We start from the raw sequence: 25,772 nt of genomic DNA on the forward strand, positions 1-25,772 counted from the left end.
ATAAGAAATGCCAAGAAGTAGATCATCTGATAAACATCATGACAACCGGCCCAAATGGCTTTAGTGTAATTAGACACCAATGATGTGACCAAGGACTAATTGGTTATGTGTAGCCCATGAGTTAAAGTACCATTAATATTCAGCAATATCTGGTATTGAGTCGATGATCCTTCTTATTGCCTATACATACATATCGGCTAAATAGTACTAACACTACCAAAATATATTCTGAACAAAGTTAATATAATAACAACCATAGTAATGATATTATACATAAACAACTATTACAACTAGGATTATTCTGGAAATATATTAAAAAAATAGTTACTAAATAGAAACTTGAAAAACTTGGTTATATCCCATTCGAAGAAGCACCACCATCAGGTATGTGGCTCTTGGGTATTGCACGCCACTTATCAATGTATGCCATTGAGTCTTGATCGATATCAGGAAGTGGACGTTCTTCAAGAATTTTAAGGATTTTTTTCGATTTACCAAGAAGCTGAGCTGCAATTTGGATGTTGTCTCCCCTTTTCTCGATTGCACTGTGGTGACACTTCATTTGTACAACCCGTGGTAAGTTGGTAAAGCAAGCTAGTAAAACATCTGCAATGATGGTTGATAGCCATTCAAAAATTTCTTCATCATTCAAAGCGATTTCTTGTTCGTTGAAGCGCAACAATATAGTCTTGCTGATTTTGTACATTGAGCAAGCAAGCACGAACTTATAAGGTGAACGATCTATGCTTGACTTTTTGCTACCCTTAAACTTTTTCATAACCTTTTCAGCTTCATCACCAAACCATTCAAGGATCTCCTTTGATGTTTTTCTTTCGTGAGCCTTCTTTCGAAGTTCGATATGTAACCACATGCGGTATGTTTTAACATCTTCCCACACTCGTCTTGCCGATTTTATTGCATTTACTAATTCACCATCTGAATTGAGACATTCTTCAATATGTCTTACAATTTGGAGGCCTTCTCTCATACCGGCAAGAAGCCCTTTGAAATCAACATTTTTAATGTTAGGAAGTGCAATGGCAATTGATGTCAATGTTACTAATACGAGGCTCCAACAATTGTGGGTTTCTTCTGGATATAAAGGTTGGACTAGGTCATTGTCGAACTCCACTACTCCAATGAATCCTTTAGATTTATCTAAAATCATAATAAGATTAAGCGGTTCTTTCTCTGCATTAAGGAGTTGCGTTATAGAATTGAGCGTGTTTCTCAATATTCTATTTGAAAGTTTTGCCTCCTCTTCAATTTGGACAACATATCTTGCATATTCTTCTATTTCTGAGCTCGCATTGCCGTCAGGCGTGATTACCTTCTTTTTAAGCCATTTCAGAATGGAATTGAGGATATACCAACAACAAGAGAGTAAGATTAGAAAAAAATGCGGAACAAGAGATATTATTTTACATATAACAAAGAATCGCAATATGAAGTGCTATACAAAAGTTCAAAAAGGTGTTTTTTACGTAATGGAAAATTATTTTGAAATGACGTCCTGGAATATGTGAATGAACATGGTTACGCTTCCATTGTTGCAGCCCTTGGACCCAGTGTTTCTCAACTCCAAACAAATTTAAATGGTTCTTGCTTAATTTCGTTGAAAGACTATAATGACCGATAGATGTGAAACATCTTAAAATCGGTGCAATACTGCCTACTACAGCCCCAAGTAGTTGCACGATAAAAATTACCACGATTGACCACTTATAATCCGCTTCTCCACCTTCGAAATAAACTCTTTTGTATTTTAAGACACTTTGCAAAATTATACATGATCTGGCAGCTAGGAGTAAGCATATAACCCCATAGGCAGAAGAAACTGGTGAGTAAGCAATTACAAACTGAGGGTTATGAGTTTCTGTCATCATCCAATACTTTTTAACATAGAGTATGAGTTCCTTAGAAGAAAACATTTTCTCTTGATGACTTGAAACCAATTGTTGCGACTCCTTGTATCTGTATTCCAACTTTTTTCTAGTTGCTGAAACTGTCAAAGCCACAGAAAATGGCAACCAAATGAAAGGCATAACAAGAATTAAGAACTTAGAAAAATATGACTGTGGCAAACAAGTTTGGATCACCATATTTACAACAATGGTGATCAAGAGGATAGCCAAGGCCACAATGTTGGTTAGAAGCTCTCTGTCGTCCATAAGCCCTAAAGAAGGGAGAAGGTTGGCTAACATGGCGACCAAGAAAAACATGCTCAGAGACTTTGTTTCCATAAGTTCAGTGCTCAGATCCACTGGTAGTTTCATTGCTATTGCAATAAGTGTGATTGTAGCAGCATTAAGTGTGAAAAATCTATTTGGAAACCAGAGCTTCCATTGCCACAATGCTTGAATGGTATCCGCTGCCATTGCAAGTGTGCATATCAAAGATGCTGCAGCAGTATACAAGCCCACCCATGGCATCATGACTTTTGATGGAGTTGGCGATCCGTCATAATATTCCGAATCCATTATGCTAGGATAAGGAAAAAGTGAAGAGTGTGCTTAATTTAGTAGAGCAAGATGCAACATGCTTATTATATATTTTAAGTATTAAAACAAGTTAAAACAAGTTCAAAGATATTTGTTTGCAAGTTGAGAATGTTGCTTTCGCGTTCGTTCTTAAGTGACTAAGCTTTACCCTACTATTTTGGGGTTTCATGTTTCTCCTTTTTTTAAACGACCAACAAACATAGAATGCATAGATACTTCGTACGGGATGACCCAATGGCTAAATTTCACCGACTATACCAAGTAGACGCACCAAAAATCATAAATTTGTTGATATCAATAATTTTTAATGAAATAAAGTAAGTTGCTATTTTTAAATTTTAATGAAATACCGGTACCGATACGTTTCTAAAACCATAAAAAATGAGTACCGAATTAATACTAGGTACCATTCAAATTTCAATCACCCCTATCCCTGACGTTTATTTTTGTGTATGGTTTATCCTTTTTTGTAATTTTTATGTAGTTTATTTATTTTCTTTGTTTGAATAAGTTATATATTCTTATCATATTTTAACAGGTTTGACAAAAAAATTTATTAACTAACCAACTTAATTATTTTGTTACAAAGTATATTTCTTATACTTTTTTTATTTAATTTATTTATTTTCGTTTTTTTGAAGAAGTTATACAACTAACACGTTCCCACCCAACAATAAGTTACAATTAACAACCAACTATACATTCAATAAAAGATTTTATTTCAATAAAATATAAAATAATTCAAGAAAACATGGTTCTACACATCATGCAACCAATGTAAAAGAAGGGCTTTCAAAACCGAATTTGATCAGATATCGTAGTTGCCCCACGCAACGCGCATGGCCAGTTACCTAGTTTAGTTTATAATGGGTTTCTAGGTATTTTTTTTGGGTTTCCATACACAAGATATGTATAATGTATATATATATATATAAATAAGTTATGACGTTATCCGGTTTCTAATACTGGTCGTCGCTCCTACTAGTCCAACCGTAAGATGGCTAGTTTGATGTCGGGTCTGGTTGAGAAAACATTAATTTTAAGAATGTGAGGTGGTGGTTGTTATGTCACAAATAAACTACATAGGTTTGCTATTAGGGATTCCAATTTATGTCTATTATTAGTCCGTAGAATAGTCTATTTGAAAACAATGTTTCTCCCCTACCTTTGGGTTTCCTAACATGTGGTTGAAAGTTTACGGAAAGCGTAATTGTGCTAAGCTTGACTCAAAGTAAACGGTTGTCATATCATGAAGACGCATCAAGAAATTAAACGCTTATAACACTTATTGTCTCAATTCTAAATATCCGTGAAGTATTCCATACGTTATGCGGACGAAATATAAAATTTTATGTGAAAAATACAAAAGATACATGGTCTACTTGAAATTAAATTGCATGTGCTAAGCTTGACTCAAAGTAAACGGTTGTCATATCACAAAAGACGCGTCAAGAAATTAAAAGTTTAAATGTTAGGATATTGATATATTGTCATACTTCAAAATATCCAAAATGTACTCCATACTATGTGAACGAAATAAAAAATTTTATGTGACAAAAATACAAAAGATACATGTTCTACTTGAAAACAAATTGCATGTGCTAAGCTTGACTCAAAGTAAACGGTTGCCATATCACAAAGCCGCGTCCACACTATGTGAATAATATATAAAATTTAATGTGAAAATATACAAAAGATACCAAGTCTAACTGAAAATATTATTGTGCTAAGCTTGACTCAAAGCAAATGGTTGTCATATTACGAAGACACATCAAGAAATTAAACGGTTAAAACTTTAGTATTGACATATTATCTCACTTCTAAATATCCGTAAAGTATTCCATACGTTACGTGAATGAAATATACAATTTTATGTGAAAAAATACAAAAGGTACATAGTCTACTTGAAAACAAATTGCATATATTAAGCTTGACTAAAAGTAAACGATTGTCATATCACGAAGACACATCAAGAAATTTAAGGGTTGTAACGTTAGGATCTAATATATTGTTGCACTTCTAAATATCCGAAAAGTACTATTCCATACACTATGTGAGTAAAACATAAAATATAAATTATGAGAAAATATACAAAAGATACCTAGTCTAACTGAAAATATTATTGTGCTAAGCTTGACTCAAAGCAAACGATTGCCATATCACGAAGACGAATCAAGAAATCGAACGATTGAAACGTTAGTATATAGACATATTGTCACCTTTCTAAATAACTGAAACCGTTACGTGATAAAAGTATAAAATTTGTTAAAATATACAAAAGATAACTAGTCTACTTGAAAACATTATTAAGCGCTAAGCTTGGCTTAATATAAACTGTTGACATATCACGAAGATGCACCAAGAAATTAAACTGTCGCAACGTTAGGATATTGACATATTGTCTCACTTTGTATGTCCGAAAAGTATTACATACGTTGTGTCAATGAAATAAAAAAAAATTATGTGAAAATATATCAAAGATACCTAGTCCACTTGAAAACATTATTGTGCTAGACCAAACTTAATAAATTGACTTTATGTTTTGTTTTATAATAAGTCATGTTTAATATTTCAATTTTGATGTTTATATAGTTATCTTAATAAACACTTCATTTCATCCTTTACATTTTCATATAATCCTCGTTTATATTTATTTTTTATAAGTATTTTATTTATTTTAACATATAACTAGTTTTTAGTATGTATCACGTGTTAAAAACATGGGAAAAGTTAAAATACAAATGAAGACAAAAATGACAAATGTGAGAAGTATTTGTAATCACAACAAAAAATCCCTAAACAAATTCAAAAATAATAATAAAAAATCATAACTTAAAATATAAATAAAACAGAAAATTTTTTAAAAGTATAATGTCCCCCCTTCATTCCCGTTAAAAAAAACCACGAAAAGACACAATGCCGAGAAAAAGACAATGATTAAAATAAACAAACATAATGTTAACTAAAAAACACATTATATCGCAAAATATAACACAATGCCAAACAAAATATAACACAATGTTGAGTAATATAACAGAAGATCAAGAAAAAAAAGACACAATATGAAGGGAAAAAACACAATCAATGACTACAGTAATCACAAAACACAATAATAAACAAAAATACAATAATAATTTTCTCTCAATATTTTTTTCTTAGAATAAGGAAGACGATTGAAACGTTTTTGTGTTTTTACTTTTTTCGTTTTTTTATTAAATGTTGAGTTATGATTTTTTTTATGGGTTTTTTGTGTGCCTACAAATCATTCTCATCTTTCTTATATTTCTCCCCATTTGTAAAATAATTTGACCCTAAAAAACATATTTATGTGTCTTGTTATCTATTTTGTAAATATATCTAAAGTATGGTTGAGAATCGTAACTTGAGTAAAAAATAAATTTACATCTATTACTAGTTTGAGGCTCATGTATTACACGAGTATTTCTTGAAAATACAATATTTAATAAATAATCAGTATACAAGAAATAATAAACTCGTTAAACACTATTAATACAGTCGTTGTACAATAGTCTTTAAAACAATTTTAAAGTAAAAGATAATTATAAATATCAAATGTATGAAAAAAAATAGAAATAAATATTAAATTAACAAATTTTGAAGCATAAATTTTAAAACTGGTAACTATTATTTTACTATTATAAATTTATTAAAAAGTGTAAGGTTTTAATGTAGGAGTGACAAGTGGTAAAACTTGTAGCATTTTATTAGAGAGTGTAGATTGTCGATAGCTTTGGCATTTGGTATCTATCCTTATCAAATCGATGCGTGTTTGAGTCATATAAAGTGGGCAATAGTTTTTAAGGGTTGATTGGTGTTTGTGTTAAAGCTAAAAGAAGGTATGTCCATTAGGCCATTAACATATGTTTGTTCATCAACCGTAACATGGACACAAGGCCAGTAAGCGAATAAGCTAGATGTGCATAGAAAACCGAACTCGAACCCGGACCTAATAAAAGCTTGGAATTGGGATTTTTATAGCCGGGTTTTTAATAATCGAAGCCGTACCCAACCCTGCTCGTAAAGTACGGATAGGGTATGATTTCAGTACGAAAACCCGTACCCAGAACCGGACCTCAAAAAAACTTGGAATCGGGATATTTTATAGCCGGGTTTTTAATACCCGAAGTCGTACCTGGCCCTACCGTAGAGTACGGATAGGGTATGATTTTAGTACCAAAACCCGTACCTGAAACCGGGCCCGATTTGTACCCTATAATACCCGAAAATCAGAACCGGTTCCATACCTAGAACTGGGTTTTTCTAATGTCCGAAACCGGGTTTTTCACCTGATCTATACCCGAAATTACCCAAAAAATACCTGAAAAATACCTCTAAAAATGCAATCTCTTAAAAATCTAATCTATACCCTAAAAATACCTGAAAAAGGCCCTAAAATATGATACTTTTTTTCAATACCCAGTTTTAGAATAGCCAACCCGAACCCGATGCATGGTATGGTTTTTAGCGACAATACTCGCACCCGAACCTAACCTCCGGTATTGCCAATACCCGATTTTCCAATACCCGATCATACCCAAAACGTTTTGGTATTCTAAGAAACCTATATATGCGCCTCTAGAGTAAGCTTATATAATTGGGTGAAGTAATGGGCTGCTGCCATGGGCCTTGTTCAGATGTTTGATAGATCAATTTTTTTAGCTTTAGAAATTTAAAGTGCCAAAAATTGTTCTCAAGGTTTGATTAATTAGGTAATTTTCGTTTGCAACTAGATTATTGAGGTTTTTCATTTCTTGTCAATTATGTCCAAATAGTTAACTCCGTTATTTTTTAACGTTAAGAGGGGGGATGTATATGTAAAAATCCCTTTTAATAATATGCATAAATATACAATCATCATCTTCATCCACCATGAACCTTTTAAGTTAAAACAGGTTAAAATCACTACCATCACACTACCCGAGAATCCATCTGCAACCGACAACCACCACCACAACACACCACCGAAAAACCCATACTGGCCATGGCACCACCTGAACACCACCGACGCCAAGTTATGTGGTGGTTCAATGATGGTGTGAAAGGGAAGTTGGCATCTTTGTTAAAATTACTTGAATTAGTTTTGGTTTTATGATTTTGAATAATGAATAAAAATGATATGGGAAATAAATTAATAATAATAATAGAGATATATAAAAAGTGATTTATAAATTGATCGGAGATAAATGGATTAAAATACAAATATACCCATTATTTAACATAAAAAACTAATAGAGTTAACATTAAAATACAAATATACCCATTAGTTAACGATTTGGCCGTCATTGCAAAATATAAAATTTTTGGACGAAAATCGCATATTTGCTCAAACCTCAGGGACGACTTTGACACTTTACTCTCCTTTAATCCAAATATTTAGAAATAAGTGTTAAATAAGAATTAATTAACTTCTTAAAATGCTTGAAGTTTTTCATATTTATATACATTTTTTTCCTCATTAATTTAATATATACACGATCTTTTTAAGAGTTTTTTTTATCAAAATGGGTCGTGTGGAAAAAGTATTTACCAAAAAAGGTGATTTGAAAAATATTTACTAAAATATGTTTTTTTTATATTTTTTTATTCCATTTTAAATTTACAAAACATAAAGAACTCTCTTTCCACCTTCAGCTTTTCCAAATCATCGTTCCAACCGCAACAAATTTTATCGATTCAGGAGGTGTTTGGGATTGCTTATACAAAAGGTTCACACATATATACATTATATGCGCTGCAAGCACCTGATTTAGTTGCTTTCTTCATCTTCGTAACCTAAACAACAAAAAACAAGACAAATAAGCATACTAACCATAAACAAAGATTTGAAAGTTTTATATATAAATATGTACGATTACCTTGCCCGTCAAAACGTCCAATAGCGTTGTCCTTCGACGAATATCAACTTCCAGACGATTGGACATTGGATAGACTCATGGTTGTCTTAAGTTGGTGGCTACCATTGCACCTGTGGATTCAATACGGTATCAAATGCAGTACATAACACCCCTAAAAACTAAGAGTCCATTTGAATAATACATTAAAAAGAAAGAAAACTCACGTTAAATCAGGAAGTCTTGTGTTCAACTTTCGAGAAGAGTTCTTCAGCAGACGTCCATATGTCGCCGTTTAAAGATTACTTACGTAAAGTAATCATGTATTGGGTGACAGTTGCTTGTGAATACCACAAAAGAATTCAAGTTATGTGACACCAAAGTCTTCAAGTCACTTCCCATATCTAACTACATTCAAAGGGGGCACAAACACAAAAATGCAACTAATTATATCGTGATAGGGACCTAATAAACCGAAATTCGCAAACTAATCAACGTATTACATTCACGCAGTATATATCGGTATAATAATTTGAAACTTGCTTTCATTTATGTCACTTTATATAATGAAAATGCAACTAACTACATTTGATGTTCGTTTCTTAAGCAAAAGGTGTAGGGTTGAACAATTGGCCGGTCACTCTCCCTCTGAACTCCAGGCTACTGAAATTGAAATCCGATTTAAAGGGTTTGTCAAAAGGAAGAACCGTAGACACCAGAAGTTCAGGACACGTATCATAAGAAACGAGCGTGTTCTTTTGAAGAATGAAAAGTTAATTGTAGATATACCGAAAAGAGACACGTAGCAACATCTGACAAACGAAAACCATGAAAAAGCACAGTACAAACATTACAACACAGGGTACGACAGTCGATGCACAAACCTAGACGAAATTGTAATATTTTAAATTACAAATAATAAAGATTAAAAAAAAGTTATAAGTTGAATTGCATAAGCTTTGGTGCAATTCTTAACAATCTATCCAAAGCATGAGGGGAAAATTTCCTTGCAAATAAATAACATATTTGGTTTTTCTTCCCATTATACTCGCAACTTCTTCTATTATTCCTTAGCTTTTCAGTCACATCGTTTCTCATGTATTGTGACCCTTTACGCCATTCCTTAATATCCACAACAGGCGCCATTTTCTTACTATAACGGTCACGCCCAACGGGCCCCGCCAGGTCATACGACTCCACAAAGTTATATTTCGAGTTAATAAGGTACGAGTAAACAGTCGAAAAGTTAAACAACGGAATACACGCTTCAGACAGAAGCACAAACCGCTGGTTCAAGTAATCCAACAACGCGTTGGCTAACAATCGACGCTCTGCCTCAATCATATTAACTTTCCCCCATTCCACACCCTTACTCGGAACCCTCCGCCCGTGAAACACCGAACCCTCCGGCTCGGTCACATTCAACGACCGATTCGACCCGTGAACATAAATCGTGAAAAGACCATTATACCCTTTAAAAAACCCCTCCCACAACGGCGCCAACACTACCGGACCTCTCACCAAAAACATAAACGCCACCTTCGGCGTTCTCTCGAACGGATACTCCCGAACCTTCGCCACCATCGACGCTCTCCAAATTAATTCCTCATCCGTCATATCGTGTATTATCTCTGGCGGCGTCAAGTAACTTTTCAATCCGACTTTGACCCGCGATAGAGGCGGGGCTTGAGGCGACGGTGCCGCCAGATTTCCTCCGCCGGAGACGCAGGCGCCGGCGCCGGAGATGTCGCCGGAGTTGTCACCGGAGAAGGAAAATTGGGGGAATTGGAAATTGAATGAAATGTATTTGAATTGGGAAGTGAAGATGATGCCGGAACATAAGCCGAAAGCGAAGAATAAGATGAAAGATATGAGATTTGATGGTGGATTGAAGAGCTTAAAGAGTGATAAGATTGATGGGTTTTGATGGGTTTGATTGGTTTTCATTGTTGGGTTATTAAAAATTGAATCTTGATTAATTTGCAGAGCTTGAAAATGGTGGATGAAGAAGACAGGGGTTTTATGTAGGTGATGATGATTTATTTAAAAAGTGTAATTTTTTTTATTTTTTTATTTTTAATGATAACGTTCTTATTTCCATAAAAGAAAAAAACGTCAATTCTACATTTATTATTATAATACTAATTTTTTTAAATTTATTATTATTGTTATTTTTATATAAAAAGTTAATACTAGAAAAAAAAGTGAAAAAAATCACTGTCACGTTGGTGAAAACTGGCCTTTGAAAAAGTACGTAGCGCTTTCATGTAAAAGGCGTGATTTGTTTGAAATTGGCAGACAGGTAAATTAATTAAAAAATTATTGTAGCTCCTTTTTGTTTCTACAATTACGATGTCACTCAAAACACTTGGAAAACGCTCAAATCATGTTGGTGCTAGGGTGTTATATACAAGTTGTGGTTTTGGGCGTCTGTTCACTAGATATGTCGCTAACACACGTTTATAGGAGAAATATAAGGTTTGTTTGTTTTAGGAATCATGTTTGTTGCGGTTAAGCGAATAGTTGAGATAAATATGTAATTAGCAAAAATCTGGAATAAAAAACGAGAGATGGACCATTTGCCTACTTAATTTCAAAATGTTATAACGAAATAACTCGACTATTTGTATATTTTTTTGTGAAACTTACTATTAGAACTTATTTATATGTAAATCAGATACGTATACGGTTTCACTATAATAGGTCTATTATAATATATTTAAAATTGTAAGTTTACTAAAAAGTGTATTGTATTTGGTTAGATGAGTTTTTAGAGTTTTTTCAACTCAAATAATTATTTTTATCCTAACTAATGTTTGATATGGTATAAATGAAACTGGATATATATTTACTTCACTTAGTAAATAATACAAGAGAATATTTGAAAATGGATATATATTTATTTCACTTAGTAAATGGTACAAGAGAATAGTTGAAAGGTTTTGGTGAAAAAAATTAAATGATTAGATTGCATCTTAATTTATAACGTATTCCATATTAAATGCAACAAATCTTACATGATGTGTGCATATCATGTATCAGCATTTTAATTATTTTCTATAAATATAAATAGGCTATTGTGTTTTCTTTTTAATTTATCAATACTACATTGTGAAATTCTAATATGTTATTGCCATATCTCAAAATACTAGAACATGTTATTTGGTTGTCTTCTGTTTTGATATAATAATTACTTTTTAGTTTTATATAATAAAATGCAATTTAAGTTGTTTTGTTAATTTGAAATCATCTAAGTTGTTTTGGATCCTTGAGTTAAACGGGTTTTATTTCATCGCACTGTCATGCATCCAGGTGAGTGTTCACGGGCGCTGGCCTTATGTGAGGGTTTTTCCCTGATCGAAAAACTGAATGTATCCTAATGCACTAAATTTAGCCAACTGCTCATTTAGAGGATTCATTGGTCGTTAAAAAAAAGTTTTTATGTTAATTGCAAGACATCTAACATCTTACTTAAAGGTTACAATAAAATCTTTGTATTTAATATTCTAAACTTTTCCTATTTAGGAGATGAGTTTTCCCTCTCTAACATTTTTAACTTTTAAAACCATTAATTCAATGGATTTATATGTTTTATTTCTTCAACATTGATCCATGGATGAACATTAATTCATCATTAAAGTTTTATTTAAGCTTTTTGTTCAAACATAACAATTCCAACTTTTATTCATTTAAAAAAACATGTTTCTTAACTATGGTCGTGAACCCATAGACTCACAACTATTAAACCTATCCTAAATCATATACTCAACGTAAGAAATGCCTAGTCGATGATAAACAATGTTGTTATGATATTAGAAACTCAACCGAACTGTATACTTCTTGACCGTCTTTTTTAACAATACATTCAATCTAAAAATTAGGATGATAACTACATTAAAACGAAATCCCAACTAAAACAAGGTTTCGAACAAAATGTTACTTCTGAACATCTTGTCATTGCTTTCTCACACAATACCAGTCCTTTGTTGGGGTTTGTTTTGTGAAAGGAGTAGAAAGAGCGACGTGTGATATTTATTTTTGAAGTTTAGTAAATACCATAAATGATCATGACTACCGGAGTCATATCGAAACTAGTATGTTTCCACTTAGAACGGCATTTATAAGTTACATTTCACTTTTGTATGTTTTAACCCGCATAACCCTTTTCGTGTTGATCAAACTGTAAACAGCCTAAGTTATAAACAAGGATAATATTAAGATCATTTAAAAAATATGATTTTACAAAAAACAATGCATAAAATGGTATATTATAAAGAAAAATATACATTGGTTATGGAAAATATACGTGGTCATGGGTTCGAGTCCAATGGATGACGCCAATAAAGAAACACTAAGTCTAACACGATATGGTTAAACCTAATATTTTACCCAAGAATAGATTTATATGTAAACCGGCATATATAGGTTCAGTCTAACATCTATTACTAATAAGATTACGGATAATGATGAGTTCCAACAGATGATCCACCTGCAAAACGAAGCACCGTGAGCTCGTTACAAGAAGGGGAATATGGGGGTTCTACTCGTAACCACCCTCCGGCGTGAGAATTTGTATGGTAGGTGATCGGAATATATTTAGAGAGTTTAGAGAGTGTCGAATGGAATCTTTTTACCGTTAAAACTCATCCTGTATTTATAGCCGAAGGGGGGAAGGGTAAAGCCAGCTGTCCCACTCAATGGAAGCTTCTATTCTCATGGTCTTTCCTGATTGGTTAGACAGTTTTGCCAGTGATATTCTTTCTTTCTGTGCAAGTACTGCATTAGCTCATTCTCATTGGTCCATCGTGCGTCCATACAGTTGCCAGGCTATTGAGCAGTAGTACCTCACCGTGTGTCTTGCCTATAGTGGTACTTCCGCTTTCTTTTATTACTTCTTATTATTATGAGTGTATCTTCCGCGGTGGGCTTGTGGCGTCTTCGCAGACGATACTCTTTCCACTGGTTCTTTCTTTTGGCTTGTTACTTGTATGGTGTGTTTGGTACCTTACCCTCACATGTTAAAATATATTTGTATCATATATATTTTATGGGAAGCATCTAGAGTAATGAAATAAATAAATATTACTCCAAATTGGAAAATGATTTTATAAATAAATATATGTGCATATAATAACTTGTTGCAACATAATATACAAATTAACTTTATGGGCTAAACCCGAACAACCTCGGACCTATCTTCAACAATGGCTCTAAACAACTCGGATGAAACTTCCTAGCAAATAAAAAGCAAATCGAGCTATTACCACCATTATAAGTACAATTGGACTCATATCTAACTCTGTTTAGAAACGTTTCTGTAATATTTATTTTCCTGAAGGTCTCTGGGTGCGACTTGTGACCAGACCAATCAGTCCATGTTATGGTCCTGTTTGTAGTCAAATCCGGACGAACTTTATTTACCAGTGTAGGTAAGTAATGTTCGTCCATATAACATGGTGGCAAACAATGGTTATGAAATACATTATAATATAACTTATCAGATATTATTTCAACCGCGAGTTCTCTGTTGATTTCAAACCATTGTGAGCCTTTACGCCAATCCTGCAATTTTATTGTTGGACCCATTCGCTTGTTGTATCTCCCACGACCGATCTTAGTTGGATCGTCAAACAAACTAAGGAAACTTTGGTTGGCATTGATAAGGTAGTTGTAGATGGTTGTGAAATTGAACAAAGGAATACATGTTTCCGGTAGAAGTATGAATCTTTGATTGGAGAAGTCGAGTAGCGCGTTTGCTAGAAGTCGTCTCTCGGCATCGATCATGGTTGATTTACCCCATTGAACATGCTGTAGAAAACGCGGAAAACATTGCATTGACCGCGGTCATTATATATTAGCAATCTAAAATCGGTCACAAAGTTAAGGATCTATATACAACTTATCATTATTGGTTGTAAAGTTTGTTGTGAATTTATTTAAAAAAGAAGTAAAATGTATAAAAATCCATCAAAATATGTGAAAAAAGTTATAAAAGTATAATAACAATGGTTAACAATTTTCTTGAAAAGTTATAAAAACAAGAGCAAACTATGTAAAGAAACCGGTAAAGAAGTAAAAGAAATTAATAAAAATAAATAAAATGGTTGTAAATCTTTCATAAATTTGTAATAACAAATACCTCAAAATTGAATTAAATAGTTGTAAAGTTTGTAGAAAAAAAAAGTAGATAAATATATACTTATACTAGTTTAAAAAATCGACCATAAAAGATTCAACTTCAAAATTGAACGCAAATTTAACGACGATATTGTCAATCGCCAAATCAGTCACAATAGTTATTGCAAAACATATCAACGATGGATAATTTTTCAGCGAAAAATATTTTAAGCACAACTATCTTTTAGCGACTAATTAATGACCCTTTTGCTTACAACAAACATATTTTTTATGAGTGTATTCTATTAACTAATTTAAAAAAGAAACTAATACTATCAAATAAAATTTTTTGTGCATCAAACCTTGCTTGGAATTCTTCGTTTATAAAACACGGACGAATTTGGAGGTTCATAATTAAAATCCGGAGATGTATGAATATAAATTGAGAAAAGACCTTCATGCCCTTTAAAGAACCTTTCCCAAAATGGGCCCAAGGGTAAACTACCCCTTGTCAAGAACATAAAGGCTACTTTACTTTGACCCTCTACGAACCGCGGGACCCTCGTGGCTTTTTCCATAAGCTCGTTGTCACTTATCGCATGCCAAATGTCCACAATACCGGTCGAATCAGTAAATTCCACAGTTAGGTGAGTTGGTGTAGAAGGTGAAGATGTTGAACATTTATGACACAATGTAACTGCGGTAACAGAAGGGAAATACAAATCATGTGGGACCACAATCATTTTGTAATGATCAACGACAAATGTGCCGAGAACAAACACGGTCATTGACATGACTACACACATTGTTATGGTTGAGGTTATATGGATGTAGCCTTCATTGATCCATTGTTTTGCATTAGTCTTGTAATGCATTTTGAAATGTTTGTAGAGTTTTAATTGGTAATATTAAATGTTTTATAGTATAAATTAGCTAACAGAATTGATAAAAGTACAATGCAAGTACTTTTTTTGGCTTGTAGGAATAGTGTGATAACTATATAACACGAAAGCTTCACACAAATGTAAATGTTGTCATGATTAATCGTGTTTCTTTAACCGTAGATTATGTAATGTGTAGCATAAGATTAATTAATGTGTTACAATAATCGTTGATTATATGAATATTTTTCGTCTCAAATATGTTAAATATATATGAGTTGATGCTACACTAAAATTTTATTGTGTGAATTTTATGAAAATCCATGATAAGACATGTATATATTAGAACGAGGGTATGGATGTGTTCATTAAATCATAAGTGGTTTTAGACGTACTTTGTAATAAGTTGGATGTACCATTGTAATCCTACAACCCATTTATAGATTAGAACTGGATAACATGGTCGTTTACACCGAGGGTCCGAGGCAACTTTTAACTTTGGTATGCCCAGAAACACTAGTCAACTTCGGGCGTTTACTATAGTCTGTTCATAAGTTTGTCTTGGATTGTATACATTGCTTACAAATCATATAAGCTAATTATCCACATAGGTGAATTAGCAATGATTTTTTCAATGTTGACGACAGCGACGGATCTACTTGGTGCTTAGGGATAGTTCGGACCACCCCTCAACTTTGCCATTGAAGTTTAAAATTAGTGTAATTTTTTTCTTCTTCGCCGTTTTATGCATTGGGTATCCTAGATCCAAAATATATATTTTTAAGATGCCTTTGAAATTTGTTCTAGATCCGTCAATGGCTGACGATGATCTAGACAAAACTAGAATTTATAGGTTTGACCCGTATGAAAATATACGTCTGATTTCTTAAGATGGTTGCCCAAACTAAAGAAACAAGTTGTTAGGCTCAGTGTACAGGAGCGATAACATGCCCGAAAGTAGGCGATAAATGGAGTGTACACCCCCCCCACCCCAAAGCGACAAAGGGGCGAAATATGGGGGGATGAATTCTTGTCGCCCTTCTTCACTTTTGTTTTATTATTATAATTGTGTGTGTGATTGTGATACATATATACATATATATGGGTCTATTATTATTATAATTGTGTGTGTGTGATATATACACACACATATATGGGACTACAACACCATTACATTCCTAAAACTTGCTGACCGTGTGTCACATGACGCAAGTCGTCCCATTTTGTAGTCCCTTCACTACACATAGCCTTACCATACATCTCTATGTAATTGAACATTGGTCTAAAACGAGCAATAAAATCTCTATCATTGAGATGCAACATAACTCAATGAAATAAATCAGGTTAAAATAGCACATTCTCATACAATTTTTAATGGCATAAAAAAACTATAGGTCTTTACGATCTTTATCCAGGGTCGTCTCCGAGAATACTTTAAAATTTCGGGACTCGAAATGATCATATTAAAGGGCTTTAAAATCATAATTTTTTAATTTATGTGATAAATAATTTAACAATTTTACTAATTTGGTTGCATTTTCAAAACCCAATACAAATCAAAATCAATATCAAAATCAAAGCAAATGATAATAATAATAATAATAGCCAATATAAAACACAAAGGAATTTTTCTTTTTCATAAAAAAACCCATCAATTTGAACCATGATCTTTGATTTTATCGACCGACGCTATAACAATAGCAACAAAAAGTCATTTTGTAGACTTATAAGTATATATTATTATTTTTCAATAATTGCGGGTCTCTTGAGAAAATGGCATTGAGCATTCGACCCCCTCCTGACCTTCTTTTGGGCCGGCTATGCCTTTATCTATTGAAATAAAATAAGTATAGAAATTCGGCTGCATTGAGAAACCCCTTTTCTAGAGACACCATCCATTTTACTAAAACACCTATCAATATGTCCCGTATAGGGCTATACGGGGCGTATAGGTCCTCATATGTGCCCCGTATAACACTATACAACGCGTATTGGGCACCCGTATAACCCCCGTATAGCCTTATACGGGGCATATAGGGAAGTGTGGGGTTCGCCTAGTAGGACCCATTGAGAAATCATATCTCAGAGTTAACCTCCCCAAGCATACCACAATCAAAAATACTATGGACACTTAGAACAAACTCATTATTTCTGAAGAAGTATAGTTATAACTTATAACATATAATATAATAACATGTCAATATGAAATACATTACATAAACATTAGGTTATATGATTGTTGGGTGCAGATTTTTCTATCCTCGGGATTGATCATGATTGGAGGATTTCAACTCATCCTTTCGGTGCAAGTATTCTGAGGATGATATTTGACTAATTCAATTGTCCTATATTATTTATGTTTGTTTTGCAGATAAGACCACGTGATTAATGTGCTTATAAGAACGTGGGCTTGCAACGGATAATATTTGAACTTCGTCAACTTGAACGTGGGCAGCAACGGATCATGGGAGACTTAGTCTAGGGTTTCCGGATTATTCGGAATTTCTGTTGTACTCTTTGCTTATTTAAATGAGCTGATTAAGATCGATTAAGAACACACACTACACTTGTTTAGCTACTAGCACTCATTGTATCACTTAGCACACGATCGTTTATCAACTTCACCACTTGTAACCACCTTTTTGTTATTAATAAAATTGACGGTGATAGTTTTCACCGTCCGGGGTTTTTTGTGCCGGAGATTCTCACAATCAAGGACTTTTTCCCCTGTAATCAAATCATTGTGTTCACTCTTTTTTTGTTCAAGCACTCTACCACACGTACTAATTTGATCAAAAGTTACTTTGTTAATTTTTGACCGAAATAATTTGGCGCCCACCGTGGGGCAAACGGTGCTTTGATCATTATTCACTCTCAAACTAAATCCTACTTTCAATATCCACAACACGTCTTCCCAACCAAAGATTGTTTCCTCTTCTGCCGCAGCTTCAGATTCATCTGCGAGGTCGCCTATGCCTCTTCCTCCTGCTGGTGGTATTCCGAAGAAACCTGACAATGTTAAGAAGAAATATGCTACTCCCGTGTTCTCGGGATCGAGGCCATCTCCCCAAGATCCCGTCGTGGTGTCCAACAACGACCTTCTGTCTATGTACAGACGGTTACTGGAACAGATGGATCGCCAGAACAAGACTAACCAGATGCTCGTGAAGTAACTGGAAGATTTCAAGAAAGCCAAGAAGCCGGCGGAAGAATTCACACCACTAGTCCCGAGATCTCTGGATTTCACTCCTCCAGGATCTTCAGGATTGGTGCGTCCGGAGCCAACCATGGCGCACAACTTTGGATCCTCATCTTTCCAGCATTCAGGGTCTGCGGGATTGCACTTCTCTGGATCCCAAAGATACTTGTATGCATCCTCTGCTGGGCCTCTTCAACATGCAGGATCCTCAGGATTGTCGCAATTGGGAGGACCCTCAGGATTGTTTCAATAGTCCGGATCCTCAGGATTGTTTCATCAGACGGGGTCCTCAGGTCTTTATCAGCAAGCAATATCCTCAGGATTATCGCAACAGTCTGGATCCTCAGGATTGTCCCATCAGGCGGGATCTTCAGGTCCTTATCAGCAGGCGGCGTCCTTGGGATTTGCTCAGGCTCAACAGCTCACAGGATCCTCTGATGCGCACCAGGAAGACTTTATCCCGATGCAGGCTAACGCTTCGACCGCTCCGTTTACTACTCTTTGAAATACTATGTTTGGGAATACGAGCTACAATGCCCAGACTGTTCCTCAGAATATTAAACAGGGTAACTCTTTCAATACAATTCCATTTAATGCTAATCAAGGATTTTTGCAGGATGCAGGCATAAGTTCAAGTTTAGCCCGAGAATTACAGAAGCTTAAGGACATGATATCAAATGTTCCTGGTGTAATCCGTCCCATAGCTGAAGTTCCCACTGATAGTTACAGAATATCCCGATTTGTGCCATCATTTGGTGACGTACAGATCCCAAAACGGTTTCAAACCCCAAATATGAAACTATATGATGGTTCAACGGATCATGAGGAACACGTCGCACAATATTGAGAGCGTATGGAGATCAATCCAATCCCTATGGAAATCAAGGAAGCTTGTCTTTGCAAAAGGTTTGGGTCTACCTTGACTGGAGAAGCCCATGAAATGGCTACTGAGTATCCCTCCTAACACTATCACTTCTTTTTCTCATTTAGTTAACATGTTTAATAACCAGTTTTCTTGCAGTAGAACTTTTGAGAAAATGACAGGTGATCTTTATAGGGTTATCCAGAATCCTGGGGAATCCTTGAGAGATTTTATTACCAGGTTTAGTAAGGAGTCGCTGGAGATTCAAAATCTAAACCCAGCTTCAGCAGTGGAAGCTCTTAAGTTGGGGTTAGAAAAAGACTCCTCTTTCTATGATGATCTTGTTATGACTCCATGCAGGTCATTAGATGAAGCAAGAAGCAGAGCTCTGAGGTTTATCAGGCTAGAAGACGACAAGAAAAACTTTAAAAAGATCGATATCCCAAAGTATGATCAGACGAACAGGAAAGTCGAATCCCCGGGAAAATCATATCGATCAAAACCTTACTATAAGCCTGATAACCTCAGGATTAATGCAGTAGATGATGAAGATGATGAAGAATATCCTAAGGTTTATGAATATTGTTTTTCTGTTGATATTGGTGGATTAATGTGTGCCATGCAGAATTTAGGTGAGAAAGCCAGGTGGCCAAAGAAAATGGAAAAACAAGGAGCCTGGAAAGACAAATCAAAATGGTGTGCCTTCCACGAAGACTTTGGGCACTTGACTGAAGGGAGATCAGCTATCTTCTCAGCAAGGGCCACTTGAAAAAGCTGCTTGGCAGGAAGAAGGGAAGAGAGCAAAATCCTGAAAAAGTTCCTGAAAAGTCGACTCCTCCACCAACGGATGCAAAAACAATCATGTTCATATCCGGAGGATCTGACATCGGTGGAACCTCTTATTCTGCTGCAAAAAGAATTGCTGACCAAAGAAAGTTAGAGACGGTTTACAGACCTACAAAGACATCATTTCTCACTCAAGAGAGGACCATATCCTTCGATGAAAGCGATAGAGTCGATGTTCAAGATCCTCACCATGATAGTTTGGTAATAACTTTATATGTGGCTAACCATTATATGCACATGATCCTCATAGATGGCGGAAGCTCTGTCAAAATTATTCAACTAGACGTACTGAAAAAGATGAATATTCCTGAAGATGAGATCGTCCCCAGTTCCTCAGTATTGGTTGGATTCAGTGGAGAAACTAAGAACAATATTGGGGAGATCAAGCTCCCAGTATATGTCGAAGGGGTAAATAAAATGCAAAAATTTTGTGTTATTGACTGTTTGTCTTGTTGCAATATTATATTAGGCAGGCCCTGGATACATGACATGAAAGCAGTACCCTCCACTTATCACCAATGTGTGAAACTCCCAAGTCCATGGGGAGTTATCAAAATCATCAGTGATCAACAAGACGCAAAGAATTGCTACACCTCTTCTATGAAGTGTACCGCAAAATCCCAGCAGGCGTAGCAATTACAGAAGCCGGCACGAGACGTAATGGAGGCCAGGAAACAAGAAACTAAAGAAGTACCTCTTTATTCCGAGGATCCTGAAGTCAAAGTGCTGATAGGAACGAGCATTCCTAAAGATATTGAGTCGAATTTGCTCGATTTCCTCAAGTCAAGGCTGTCAACATTTGCATGGAAACATGAATATATGACAGGTGTTTCCAAAGATATTATAACATATAAACTTGGAATTGATAATTCTTTCAGGCCAATCCATCAAAAGGGAAGAAATTTTGCACCTGAAAGAAACATAATCATTCAAGAGGAAGTAGAAAGACTCTTGAAGGCAAATACGATTAGGGAAGTTCAATATCCCCGATGGTTAGCAAATGTGGTGGTTGTACAGAATAAGAATGGCAAATGGAGAGTTTGTATAGATTTCAGAGACTTGAATAAGGCTTGTCCTAAAGATCCATTCCCTCTACCACACATCGATTCGATGGTAGACGCTACAGCTGGCCACTAGATACTGACATTTACGGACGCATCCTCAGGATTTCAGAAAATTCAGATGGAGCCCTCGGATCAAGAAGATACGGCCTTCATGACTCTCACGGGTTTTATATTGCTATGCCCTTTGGACTTAGAAATGCAGGTGCGACCTATCAGAGGTTAGTTAACATGATGTTCAAAGAGCAACTGGGTGACACGATGGAGGTCTATATTGATAATATGGTGGTGAAGTCCAAGAAAGCTGAGGATCACCTCCAAGATCTCAAGACGGCATTTGATATCCTCGACAAATACAACATGAAGCTGAATCCCTCAAAATGCCATTTCGGAGTAAAGGCTGGCAAATTATTAGGATACATGGTCACCAAAAGGGGGATAGAGGCGAGTCCGGAGCAGATACATGCTATCCTGAATCTGAAATCCACAGCATCAGTCAAGGATGTTCAAAGGCTAACTGGCAGGATAGCGGCGCTCAACAGATTCATATCCAAATCCTCAGAAAAGTGTAAAGAATTTTATGATATCCTGAGGAAGAACAAGAAGTTCGAGTGGACCATTAAGCATGAGGAAGATTTAGCATCCTTAAAAGCTTATCTTTTTTCTGCTCCTCTACTGGTAAAAGCCGAGGAAGGTGAATCCCTATCTCTATATCTAGCTGTATCAAATAATGTTGTAAGTGCAGTTTTGGCTAAGGATCTCGAAAGACAACAACATCCCATCTATTATGTAAGTAAAAGTCTTTTGGATGCTAAAACCAGGTATTCTTATCTTGAAAAATTAATTTTAGCACTTATTATGACATCTACCAAACTTAGACACTATTTTGAAACTCACCCTATATGTGTTAAAACTAATTACCCTATTAAGTCTGTTTTGAGAAAACCAGAAATGTCAGGTAGAATGGAAAAATGGGTTGTGAAGCTGAGTGCATATGATATAACATATGAACCTAGGACTGCCATCAAATCCCAAGCATTAGCAAACTTTGTGGCTGATTTCACCAGTGAACTTAAAGAAAAAGCAGACTTGGAAGTCCAACAACTTGAAGAAACCAAAGATAAGTGGACTCTATACACTGATGGTGCTTCAGATGTTAGAGGAACAGGTCTCGGGATCCTGCTGAAATCGCCACAGGGGGACATTATACCTCAATCCATATCCTGCGGATTTCAAGACACAAATAATGAGGCAGAATATGAAGCTTTGATAGCAGGATTACAACTAGCAATCGACATGAAAATCAGGTTTATTCAAGTACATGTTGATTCATTATTATTAACTAATCATTTTAATGGTTCGTATACTGTTAGAGGAGAAAAACTAATGATATATCTAGAGCTAGTAAAAAAACTAGCAAAGTGTTTCGAAATGTTTGATATTTCACAGGTACCTAGAGAAGAGAATGTTGAGGCAAATTCCCTAGCATATTTATCTTCATCCTTCAGGATAACGGAAGGTGTCAAGATTCCTATCATACAGATCCTTCCCAACAATAGATGAGCAAGGCGTCAATGAAATTTCAAAAGATGATGAAGATATGAGAGTCAAAAATCCTGAGGATGATGAAAATTCTTGGATTATCCCGATCAGGAGATATATTCAGAATGGAGTTATCCCCAAGGATGAAAACCCAAGAGCTTTTCGCACAAAGGTAATCCCATATACTATAATGAATGATATATTATACAGAAAATCTCTTGCAGGACCATATCTTAGGTGTTTGGAGAAGGCAGAGGCTCAAGAAGTTCTTCAGGATATCCATGAAGGAGATTGTGGGAATCACACTGGGGGCAGAGCACTATTCTCCAAAATCCCGATGACAGGATACTTCTGGCCGACGATTAAGAGGGATTCTATGAATTATTCTCAGAAATGTGATGCATGCCAGAGACATAGCAACATTTTGCACCAGCCAGCGGAACCATTGTATCCTTTTATATCCCCTTGGCCTTTCATGAAGTGGGGAATGGATATTGTGGGAAAACTACCAAGAGCTCCAGGAGGAAAAGTCTTTATGCTGGCTATGAAAGATTATTTCTCAAAGTGGATTGAAGCGGAAGCCTTTGTTCAAGTCAGAGAGAAAGAAGTTATCTCATTCATCAAGCGCAATATCCTGACAAGATTTGGGATCCCGGCAGAGATAGTATGTGACAATGGCTCACAATTCATCAGCAAGAGAACAACTAACTTATGTGCCAGTTGGGGAATCAAGATGATCACGTCAACACCTGTCCATCCTCAGGCTAATGGACAGGCCGAATCAAGCAACAAAATTATCATCAGTAACCTGAAGAAAAAGTTAGGGCCTAAGAAAGGAAAGTGGTCCGAGGAACTACCTTTGTTCTTTGGAGAGATATGACCACTTCAAAGAATGCTACTGGTCAGACTCTTTTCTCATTAGTATTTGGGGCTGAAGCAGTCATCCCTACGGAGATGGTTATCCCTACAGCTAGAGTCAGTCATCAAAATCCCGAAGATAATACTTAAAGTCTACTTGAAGATCTGGATGCAGTAGAAGAACTCAAGGATTTAGCAAAGATCAGAATGGCGTCTTTTCAGCAGAATATATCAAAGTCCTACAACAAGAATATCAGAGTTCGAAGATTTCAAGAAGGGGATTTGATTCTCCGAAAGGCTTTTCAGAATACTACGTACAAATCCTATAGATGGAAAGCTTGCACCAAAGTGGGAAGGTCCTTACTTGATTGACTCAGAAGCAGGAAAGGGGGCATATAGATTGTCTACTTTGGAAGGTGACTTGCTACCAAGGGCTTGGAATTCTATACACCTCAAAAAATATTTTATGTAAGACTTCTATCCCGAGAATAACTGTTGTATTAAGCAGCTAAGGTATGTATTCGAATTTATATTTTTATTCATTTTCAATATTATTATTCTTCAATCAAGATACTGACTTAAGCATCGGAGGGGTGTTAGCAAGGCTAACACCCACCCCTCACTTAGAGTTGACTGTTTTGTAGCCTGAATATGTGAGGTATTCTCACATGGAATGAAGTTAATTTCGGCCTTGCCGCCAGTTTCTTTGGCCCTGTCGCTAGATAAGTTATTATTCAATGCCTTCTAAGGTTTAAGGGGTTTTCACCTCTTCTTAAGATCGCCTGTAGCGCATGTTTATTCAGCCGTAGTTTGAGATGAGAGGCCAGCACATGAAATATAGTGACTTGTTACCTCGTTATCCTCAGCTATTGGTTTGAATCTAAAGTTAATGGTAGACGTACCATCTTTAAGGGCCTTGTCGCCAGTTTATTCCTAAGGTTTAAGGGGTTTCACCTCTTCTAAGGGCCTTGTCGCCAGTTTATTCCTAAGGTTTAAGGAGTTTTCGCCTCTTCTAATGGCCTTGTCGCCAGTTTGTTTAGGCCTTGTCGCCAGTTTGTTTAGGCCTTGTCGCCAGTTTATTGAGGACTTGTCGCCAGGATTTCTGAAATAATTTTCAGGATAATATTGATATTGCAGGCCTATATGTGTATCCCTAGAATTAAAGAAACATTCTGGAAAATAAGGTTGAAGTAGTCTATACATTATCAGAGTTAGTCGCTATGTGATTATGGTATGACTTCCTGTTTATGAATATTCTATATTACTTGTCTTATTTATATGATGAATTTTATGACTTGATATTGGTTTATTGACTAAAACTTAAGCTATTACTAAAGAATTTCATTTCTAACAAACTTAAATTTTTCTCTAAGAACAGAAATAGGGAAAGAGTACCAATATAAGTCATAAAAAGTTGTTATACTAATATCATAATGCAGGAAAAGATGATTTGGGTTTCACTCAAAACAGAGCCCATCCACCCGAACCATCATATTGTTCAAAAACAGAAAATTAAAGATAGTTTGGGCTTCGTCCTGAACCATGATCCCTCCACCCAAACTATGGTCCTAAGCATGTTATATTATCCTTACACAACCAAAATAAAAATTGTTCAAGACAACCACTGGAAACACATCAAAACAACTTGAAAACCAGGCCTAAACCTTATCACCTTCAACCTAATCGCCCTCCTTCTTCTCCGCATCCGCCGCCTCGTTAGCACCCGTCTTCTTCGTCGCCTCTGAAGTACTTGGAACCTCAGCTTCTTCCACCATCTCAACCCTCAGCGTCTTTAGCCTTTTTGCTGAAGCAGCAGAATTCCAAGAATCCATCATATAACCCTTCGCCTTTACCTCCTCTGACATCTTGAGCATTGACTCCAGGATGCTTGTGACTGCAGACTTCTTGGCATCATCAATGAGCTCGGCCATCTCCAACTCAAAAGAAGCTTTAAGATCCACAATCTCTTTTTCCTTCTTTTTGTGAAGCTTGATTCCCGTGTCTACCGCATGTTGGAGTGCTGCAATCTTGCCTTCAGCTTCCTTCAGAGCCA

At 35.6% G+C, this 25,772-nt stretch overlaps 3 protein-coding genes across 3 annotated transcripts; all 3 read right to left on the minus strand.

Moving 5' to 3' along the window:
* Positions 1-352: 352 nt before the first annotated feature.
* On the minus strand, positions 353-2,480 carry LOC143594195 (uncharacterized). Its single transcript, XM_077073570.1, has 2 exons — positions 1,533-2,480; positions 353-1,453 (listed from the first exon to the last, which is right to left on the minus strand). The coding sequence occupies exons 1-2, from the start codon at positions 2,478-2,480 to the stop codon at positions 353-355; spliced, it is 2,049 nt and encodes a 682-aa protein (XP_076929685.1).
* A 6,809-nt stretch (positions 2,481-9,289) lies between these two features.
* On the minus strand, positions 9,290-10,383 carry LOC143594197 (uncharacterized). Its single transcript, XM_077073571.1, has one exon. The coding sequence runs from the start codon at positions 10,298-10,300 to the stop codon at positions 9,290-9,292; it is 1,011 nt and encodes a 336-aa protein (XP_076929686.1). The 5' UTR covers positions 10,301-10,383.
* A 3,119-nt stretch (positions 10,384-13,502) lies between these two features.
* Positions 13,503-15,276, minus strand: LOC143594198 (glycosyltransferase BC10-like). Its single transcript, XM_077073572.1, has 2 exons — positions 14,833-15,276; positions 13,503-14,161 (listed from the first exon to the last, which is right to left on the minus strand). The coding sequence occupies exons 1-2, from the start codon at positions 15,274-15,276 to the stop codon at positions 13,517-13,519; spliced, it is 1,089 nt and encodes a 362-aa protein (XP_076929687.1). The 3' UTR covers positions 13,503-13,516.
* Positions 15,277-25,772: the final 10,496 nt, after the last annotated feature.

The sequence above is a fragment of the Bidens hawaiensis genome, unplaced genomic scaffold (genome assembly GCF_021521415.1).
Source record: "Bidens hawaiensis isolate Kalapana, Puna unplaced genomic scaffold, B.hawaiensis_p1.1 tig00043320_1, whole genome shotgun sequence".
Lineage (NCBI taxonomy): Eukaryota > Viridiplantae > Streptophyta > Magnoliopsida > Asterales > Asteraceae > Bidens > Bidens hawaiensis.